Source organism: Porites lutea, chromosome 8, assembly GCF_958299795.1.
Source record: "Porites lutea chromosome 8, jaPorLute2.1, whole genome shotgun sequence".
Classification (NCBI taxonomy): domain Eukaryota; kingdom Metazoa; phylum Cnidaria; class Anthozoa; order Scleractinia; family Poritidae; genus Porites; species Porites lutea.
In genome coordinates, this window is record NC_133208.1 from 33,046,946 (window position 1) to 33,056,139 (window position 9,194).

At 39.3% G+C, this 9,194-nt stretch overlaps 2 protein-coding genes across 2 annotated transcripts in view; one reads left to right on the forward strand and one right to left on the reverse strand.

Moving 5' to 3' along the window:
• Positions 1–336: 336 nt before the first annotated feature.
• The window catches only part of LOC140946044 (uncharacterized), a 17,626-nt gene continuing 8,768 nt past the window's right edge, over positions 337–9,194 (reverse strand). Inside the window, exons 11-19 of the mRNA XM_073395112.1 lie at positions 6,480–6,596; positions 6,118–6,234; positions 5,665–5,802; positions 3,872–4,000; positions 3,351–3,473; positions 2,305–2,421; positions 1,566–1,670; positions 1,114–1,215; positions 337–650 (exon numbers count right to left, since the gene is read on the reverse strand). Of these exons, the coding sequence (XP_073251213.1) occupies positions 640–650; positions 1,114–1,215; positions 1,566–1,670; positions 2,305–2,421; positions 3,351–3,473; positions 3,872–4,000; positions 5,665–5,802; positions 6,118–6,234; positions 6,480–6,596 (959 nt within the window). The 3' untranslated portion in view covers positions 337–639. The remainder of the gene's footprint in view (positions 651–1,113; positions 1,216–1,565; positions 1,671–2,304; positions 2,422–3,350; positions 3,474–3,871; positions 4,001–5,664; positions 5,803–6,117; positions 6,235–6,479; positions 6,597–9,194) is intronic.
• The window catches only part of LOC140946045 (uncharacterized), a 30,735-nt gene continuing 29,315 nt past the window's right edge, over positions 7,775–9,194 (forward strand). Inside the window, exon 1 of the mRNA XM_073395113.1 lies at positions 7,775–8,192. Within this exon, the coding sequence (XP_073251214.1) occupies positions 8,096–8,192 (97 nt within the window). The 5' untranslated portion in view covers positions 7,775–8,095. The remainder of the gene's footprint in view (positions 8,193–9,194) is intronic.

Sequence of the window (9,194 nt, forward strand, 5' to 3'; positions counted from 1 at the left end):
GTGGGATCCAGATTCCTTGAGTTTTATTCCAGATTCCAAAGCCCAGGATTCCATATTTCACGAGATAACTTTTCTGGTTTCCGGAATACGATTTCCCTTACATGGGGCGACACAATGGAACGAAGCTTGGGTAGAAAATTTCACACAAAGTGTATATTGAATACCCCAAGCCATGAGATGGTTCTGGAATGGAGGAACGAACTATATATCGGTAAAATTTATTATTTTTTTTAAACTTGGTATAGTTCAACCAAAACTTAATTCCAAATTCCCTACTTATCTAACGCAAGCCATGAGATGGTTCTGGAATGTAGAAACGAGCTATATATCGGTAAAATTTATTTATTTTTTTAAACTTGGTATAGTTCAACCTAAACTTAATAACAAATTTCCTACTTATCTAGCGCAGGCAGCGCTTGAACATGTCACGATTTTGATTTATTTCACTTCTTTCCTGCACAAAACGTAGGGTAATAATGGACACCCAAGCAGTCTTGAACAACTGAAACTCGGCCCATAGTCTAGTTTAAGTTTGATGTTGTATGTGTGTGTGAGAGAGAGAGATCAAAAAATAACTCAGGTCAGGAGTTACTGTTTATATTCTTCTTTCAATATTCTACTTGGATTTCGAAAGTTCTTTCAGCCTCCATCTAAAAGGAAAACGGAAAAGGGAAAAAAGATTTTCAGAAATATAAAACAGACCGGACAAAGGTTAAAGTAGGCAATTTTTCCATACCAAGTAATCACTTTTAACTATTTAAGTATTGGAAATAGAGATAGTAACAAAATTGGAGGAAATAAACACTTTTACAAAACTTCTTTATCTTCTGAGCACACGTTTGATTTTCTTTTTGGTCGGGGGAGGAGGGCGGGCTTAGGGTTACTTCTAAGATTCTTTTGGGAAGCCCTTTTGGATACCATATCGTTGGAAACATCATAACAGGAAGGAATTGGTTTGAAATACGTTATCTTGTATTCCATAAAATTGATCCAAAATGCGGTGTCAAAGTTTTTCATTGCTCATTTTCTTGCTCATATCATTACTCTACGTCATTTTCTTGCTTTAAAATATCGGTTATTCAAACCGACCATTTCATTTTACAGTGGACTGACCTTCTATCTTGCAAGTGTTGTCAATAAAATAGAAACCTTTGATACAAGAACATTCACCGTCAACACAAACAGCATTTAAAGGACATGTATGGCACACTAGCTCTGAAAAGAAAAAGGTACGCCGACAACCATTTTAATTTATAAGCATAACTTAAACAAGCGTTGGTCGCCTTTAGTCAATATCAAAAGTCCATGATCATGAGAACTTAGTCACAGAAAACAATAAAAACAGAAATAAAAACATGAGACGTAAGTAAAGAAAACTAAGGAATTACATCATGCAGCAGTTGACTGAATGATCGAAGTCAATATCTACAAGTGAGTGCTTATTATGAAATGGGGGATTGATCGTATGTGCAACCAGCTTAGTAGTATAATCGCCTTTTTATATTACCAAGCTTCGGATTCAGAGTAGCTGTTCATAAGCACCCACGCTGACAAATGCTGCTGACCTTGTTTACAATCTCCTTTTAGTCCAGTTCCTTTGTAGCCGCGCCTGCATCTGCAGCGGCCATTGTGGCAATTGGCGTGCACATCACAATCCATACATTTGTCTCCTTTAAGATTAACCACAAATACAATTAGATTTTATGTCGCGATGCGTTAATTTACATCAACACAATAAAATCATCATCACCATATGATAGTCGTGTCGACGATCATCGTCATCCGTCGTGTCATTGTGGTAGCAGATAGAAGTAACTTTACCACCACCACCACCACCATCATTATCGTCGTCGTCGTCTTTGTCGTCGTCATCGTCATCATCATAACATCTTCATGACATCATCATCATCATCATCATCATCATCACCAACCTCGCTATTTTTGATTTACCGCATAAAAGTGGTCATGTATTTAAGTATTTTTACTATCCATCTGATAATTATCGTCATCATCAGTACTAGCGGTGTCAAATTAGACCAAATTATGGTCATAAATGTTGACCCCAAAATGCGACAGTCTTGGGTTTAAAGTGTCCTATTTCCTAACGTAACAGCAAGACAAACAATAACTACTGATTAAATAATTTATATAAAATAAAATGTTTGGTTATGTCCCGCTGGTAGCTTAGGCCGAAATAAGCAAGCAAAAGAAGAAACTGTTCATTTCCAAACAAAGTAAAGATAAAATACAAGCCTTTAGAAGCAATCTTATTATTACTTTCATATAAGACAATAATTTACTTACGTTCACAGTGTTTACCATGGAACTGCACCAAGCAGCTACATTCATATGCGTCAGCTCGTACTTTTCTACAGGTACCCCCGTTCTGACAAGGGTTAGGGTGACAAACGTGGCGGTTTTCTAAGAATAAAACAAATCTTGATAAAGGGTGAGTTCGATTGGAAAATCATCTGGAGATATCTGTTCTTGGATTCCTTTTCTTTCCTTTTGTTTTTGGGGTTGGGGGGGGGGATGTGAAACAGGATTTAATAAACAGTTCTTAAGAACAACGGTCTTGCACGCGCACTCACAATTAGCAAAAAGAAGACCACTGTTCATGCGAATAGTTTTGCGAAGCCATTTTCGGATTTTCCAATCGAACGGTAAAAAGGAAATCTATGAAATTCGGATCTGAATTTGTTTATTGAAATCCACCATGAGGACGGATTTCTCGGAGGTGAAATCAGTTTTAGGATTCGCGTTCGATTGCAAAATCCGAAATCCGGATTTCTCAATCGTGGAACGCAACCTGAGATATGATCACCACAGTTGCAACGTGTTACAAACAACTCAGACCCTCAACTGCATTCGAACTCATGTCCTTTGCATTAGCGATCACATATACATTTTAAGGCGGAGAATTCAAAGGTCATGAGATGTCAGTACGTACGCTTCTAGTTAGGTTACTGAACTGGTCATACAATGTTCTTAGCATATCACTATGATTTGGTTACTAGACAGTTAAATTTCATGATAAACGGCTTTTATTATTCGTCAATGGTATGCTAGTTTGATAAAGAACATGGCACAGTTTTTCCTAAACGAAACCTTTTGGCCGGTGAGAGTGCCTCGCTGAGCCAAAAAAAAGAAAAGAAAAAAAGAACAAGAAAAGAAAAGTGTACGAATAGATTCTACTAAAACTGTTGGCTTTCAAGGGACCTAAACATACCCTGCCAACAATGAGAGACTATACTCTATATACGGCCAAAAAGTTAAACACAAACCCGAGAGCGCATGTCTGCGTTAGTACAGCCGAGAAAAATGTAGTTATAGCAAAAGGATTACATTACCTGGCGCTGTTTTCGCGCATTCCGGGGGTAAATAGCCTGATGGACACTTACAGAAACACTTTATTCCCACGATTATACACGTGCCCCCATTTTTACAATATCCTGAAGGGCAAATCTTCTCAGCTGAAAAAATTATAATGAAGTAAATAATCAGTAATAATAGTAATATTAATAATAATGATGATGGTCATAATATAAATCATTTAAAGGCAGAAACTCATTTTGAAAATGTGATAGAAAGTAAGTGTCCACTTTTTAACGGCTGCAGAGATTTCTGGAGCATGTTTACAGTAAGCTCGCTCCAAGAAAGGACACCTGTCTATGACAATTACACGTTGTGTTGCTCCCTCATTCCAGCAGGTTTACACTGCATTAACGGTAGTCTAAGAAGACGGTTATGCGAATTAATCGAGGGATGACTGCAAAATCGGTACCATTAATGTATTTAAGTTAGTGCTAAAAACAATTGTGCTGCTATAAAAGGCTTCAACTTTGTTTAAAGTTGGGTCACCAATACTTACGATCACAATTTTGACACAGATCTCCAGTACACTCCTCTGGACACTGGCAGGTAAACGAAAGCCCATCTTGACTGTTAAAGCACTTGCCGCCATTTTTACAAGGGTTACTTTCGCAAGGGTTTCTTTTTGCTAGTAACAAAGATGGATCCTTATTGATACGTTTCTGGGAAACTGCGCACCTACCCCTCCCCTAAGCCAACATTAACACTTAATCACTTCACACTAAGGGCAAAATGTTGGCTTAGGGGACGGGTAGGTGGGAAGTTTCCCAGAACTTATAACGATAGAAGAGGAAGAACAAGAAGAAGAAGAAGAACTATGAAAGCCACAATAATTGTGGCAATTATTGATGCAGGATTGTTTGTAATTTCACTTTCAATTCACATTTGGCGAAAGTCACAAGTTCGATCTGTTTCTTAGTGGTATAGATTCGATTTCTTTAGCACTGATTGCCTTGAAATAGCCCACTGCATGGTTTTTTGCAGGAAGTTTAAGAAAGAATCTTAATTTAAATATGTTTGATATGTATTAATTGTTGTAGAAAACTAAGTATACATGCACACTGTACCGCTTGTATGTAGATAGCCTGCGTAGCAAGCGTTTCCTCGCGAGGTTCGTCTAGAAAGCTGGGACAAAAGCAAAAAAAAATGAATGACGGGGAGGGGGAGGGGAACGAAGGAACCGCTTGCCCGCAAACCCCACGATTTTGAAAAACTGCGTTCGCCCACGAACGCAGCTTCTGATTGGCGCGGTGCGTGTAGTGTTGATTACTTAGCATTCGAAACATCAATCAAACCAGGTATGCTTTGTTTTCGTGCGTCACAGATCTGCTCTCATCTGATTTGTGGTCACAGATTACAAATGCTTTGGACTGATATTTATTGGAATCGTGTTTGTGCGAAGGTTTATGAGATCAGAGTCTTCAAAGTATAATTGGAGATCGGGCAGTGGAGACTAGGGAAGGCCAATTTATTGAGAATGACGGCGTGCGGATCTGACTGGAAAAATGGACTGTTTGTTGGAGATAACATCAACAGAAATCAAAACATCGGTACTCGACACTAGCTAAAGGCGCCATGGACAAGCGATTTGTCAGCTTTTTGAAATGAAGAGATTCTTTTTGTTTATTGGAAATTTAGCGGCATCTATTGTAGAGAACGTTTCGACACAGGCTGAAGAGCAGCCGCTCTGCAAAACTTATACCCGGCGGAGTGAATTGTTCCGGACAAATCATCTTTGACGTGTCGACAAGGTTTCAGACGAGATAAAGCCACACAATAAAAAACAAGAAATTTCGCAGCAATCGCTCGTAGTTTTAACTTTCTTTTATCGTAAATCTTTTTTGTTACAGTTCTTGCAATCGCCTGCAACGTGTTCTATTAGAGAACAAAGTAATTTTACATATCTGGTAATCCTGGGGGTAATCTGTTCGCTATTTTGACGAGCTGTCAATTTACAAATGAATCGAACCGTGAAATATCAAGGGGCGTTTTCCAGAATCGTGGGGCTTGCGGGCAAGCGTTTCCTCTTCTCCCCTCCCCCTCCCCTTCAATCTTTTTTTGCTTCCGCTCTAACTTTCGCGCAATAACTCGATTGGAAACGCTTGCTACGCAGGCTAGTATGTAGATTGTAGTAACGATTAAACAAAATTGACGTTTTTTTCACATCCTTTAAAATTTAAGTCCAACAATCTTATAATTTCTTTCTCTGGGGAAGCAGTGGCAGAGAGCAATGTTCAAACATTAAGCTAACCTGGAGAATTTAGCATTGATTAGAAATGTGATTTTTCATACTTGCTTCCACACAGCCCTGCTCTGTCATACTATACGTCTTGCCGCTATACTCTGGGCAGTAACAGTCTCCGCTTTCTGTGCACTTTTGTGGAAGAATTGGAGGAATCCATGCCGGATTACCCTTGGGACAGTCACATGCTAAAGTGGTATAATAAAGTGGCAGTCAGTCAAGACGAATCGATAATTTGCAGGAGACTTATTATTCAGGCTAACAACATGAGCTATGGGGCTTCCGGCAACGCCCGAAATGTGATGGTCGAATTTATTGGCAGGTCTCTTGGATTTTCTGATTGTGGTGATCATGATGATGATACGAGGTGATAAGATGGTGATGAGGATGATTTTAAAATAGGAATGCCCTGCACAAAACTTTAAAATATTTGTTGTGCGATAAATAATTTCATTGCATTATGGTGCAATAAGAATACCAGAGAAAGTGAAAAATTTGCTTACCACAAAGAGGAGGCTTGAAGTTTCCTTTACAGTTGCAAGTAAAACTTTTCTTGTCGTCACTCGGCTGACATGTTGCTTTGTTTTGACAAGGATTAGGAATACACGGATTCACAGTCTCTGTGAAAATGAATGGAGGATATTACACAGTGGCGCGAAGATATGAATTTTATTTTCGAGTGGCAAAACAAAACCATTTTGCATTAGCCTGGTTGGACAGGTATATAATGATATGAAGAATTATGCAGATCTTGGAGGCTGGTATCCACCTCGGCCTGGTCATCCTCCTGCCCAACCTCCATTTACAATGTAACAATTAATTGCTAACTGTCATTAAAACAGAAGTATCAAGCAATTCGACTTACTGTTTGCACAGTCAGGGAGTAGATAATCCACTGGACAGATACAATGAAAGGAATCCCCGTCTTTGACGCATGTGCCACCATTCTTGCAAGGATTGGGTATGCATTGATCAAATGGTTCTGCAGTTACACAGGGTACATAAGCGGCGGGAAAAATAAAGTAAAAACAAGTAAATGAAACTGCAAATTTACAGATTAGGAGTTGAGCACTCGTTAAGTTTTAATTTTACGGATTGGGGTCAAGCACTCATTTTAGTGCTAGGGTTAAGTTCTGTTTAGGGTTAAACAACGGCTAGCTTTCAGTTAATGTTCAAGTCTGTATTACTGTTTTTGATTTTTTTTTTGGCTCGAATGACTCCCTTTTGGGAGCCTTTTTTCTGGCTGAAATTTTCGAAAAGGTAAGTTTTGGTCGGTAGACCTTCAGCAAGGAAATTCGAACAGACGAAAAATTTTAGGGGATAAAAATATGCTTATATCTACCGTTTTGTAGGCTCCCTACTTAGAGAAACGTTACGTGACGAGAAACCGCTGAATGCGAGGGAGACTAAGAACCGGGCGGTACACCCCCCGGGGCACACCCCCACCAATAATTCCCAGTGACCACCCCCCCCGGGTCAGCGTCCCTGATCCGTTTCTTCGAAATTAACGTTAATTAAGTGGTAACATTAGGGTTCTTTCTTGATGTCACAATTCGTGGGTGAGTAGCTGCTGAAGCGCGTTATTAATGATTCGGATAGGCGAATTTCACTTGTTAGTTGGTCAGCGAAATCCTTTTCAACCCTTAGTGGGAAGTGAACAGTCTAATAACTTTATTATTCAGTTCGTTTAACAATCAATTCACCCATGCATTAAAATAGTGAAATTAAATGGTTTTGTAATGCTGAAGAGGGTTTAATAATAGCAGCTTCAATTTACTTGCTACCCACTCGTTTACCAATGATCGGCACGTTACTTGTCTTCATGGTGTGCCAAAAAGGTCAAACTTTGCAATTGTTAGAGCGTCTTGGAATCGAACAGCTGTCAGCCGGTTTCATTTCATGCGTGAAATGTTGTTTATTTACTGCTCTGTTTTTTGACCTCTATAAATTGAATTCGTCATAATTAGCATAATTTTACAGTTAGTACAGTAGCGGCTAAACGGCGGTTTACAAACAAGTTTATCTTTTCCGCTTCGGTGGATTCTTTATGTAAACTTACATTTCAAACATCTGACATATGCTTTGCTTTGCAGCGACTATTGCTCAATATAAAAACAGAAAATATTGGGAACTCATATCAAAACATTCATTTGACTGCCAGAGTAAATTATTTTAGCTGATTTATTTCGCGAGCGCCAAGCAACAAGCGGGAAAATGAAAATTATTCATATCAACAATTCTAGCCGGATAAACCGTTACACGTACTGCCTGCTGACCTACCAATAAGCTGTCTAATAGCTTAATTATAGGTTAACGAACCAAGGAACCCACCGCTAGGGTGCTATATATAAGCTGACTTATAACGACAGACGATCAGAATCAACTGTAATTTTGGAAAACCAAGACACAAGTTGCTCTGTGCTGTCCGAGTTTGGGAAATTTGTAAAGTTACAGTGCAAGGAACAGGCCGTCTCTGCTGCAATGCTTCGACGACACTGTGTAGTTATTTTTCTCCTTCTGAGCTATTGCTTTGCAAGACCGGGAAATATCTTAAACGAAATAGGCGATCTTTACGCAGGTATGTGTAGAATACCTTGAATACCTTCCCAGTCAAGTCGCAATTACTGTGACGCAAAAGGTGAACGAGAGGTTTAATAATCTCTCGGAAGAGAGGAATCGCTTGGCAATTTTATACCCTCCGAGAAAATTCAAAAACAATTGAAAGGTTGATTTGCATTATAGGCTTTGATTATAACTATCTTTCAAAGTAGAGCGGGCAGACAAGTTAACGGCCCGACAATGGACTCGTGCTTACTATCATTCTAGCAATATAAGCACTATTCTTAGTATTCTATCAATTTTATTTAGGCCTGAGGAGCAAACGTCTAACTTTAAGTCACAGGGGAAAAACCTAATGCCGTATGAACAAGAACGATAGAGTTTTGCTAATTAGCATTGAAAATCCTAAGTTAGACATTAGCCTGAGTATCAGGTTTTCCTCTTTAGGGGTTACTGGAGAAGAGACCAGATGGGGGAGGGTGGAAGAGAGATAGGGGTACCAGAAAGAGGAGATTCTCCCTCTGCTGTCTTCCTAGTCTCCTATAAACCTTCGCAGCAGTTTTTCTGGGTGTCACGCAACGTTGGGGCGAGCGTTGGGTACCTTTTCACAGGCTCTTTTCATTTGTCTTTCCCCTCTTTCCCCAAGAAACGCCTGATACTCAGGCTAGTTGGAAATCGAGTTCTAGTTGGTCATCCTTTGTTGGCATTGAGCTCGATGGCACTCATTGCCCTAACGGCTTTTGTACTGCTGACTGCCGTTATGGTTTTTAGGGTCTTGAATCTCAAACAGGGTCAGATACAATTTCACTATTTATAAACGTCTCTGAGCAGGACGTCTTTTTGGAAAGAAAGCCTTTAAAAAAGAGTGAAGACTGGCGATGAGCGGTCTACATATGTGGTAGCAACAAAAAAAATTAATGTCATGATTTTAATCAAGTAAAAAATAACTAAATTGGAACGTGAAACGAAATGAACGATTTTAGGCTTAAACAGGGTCAATGCCAGTTTGCGTGTTGTATTC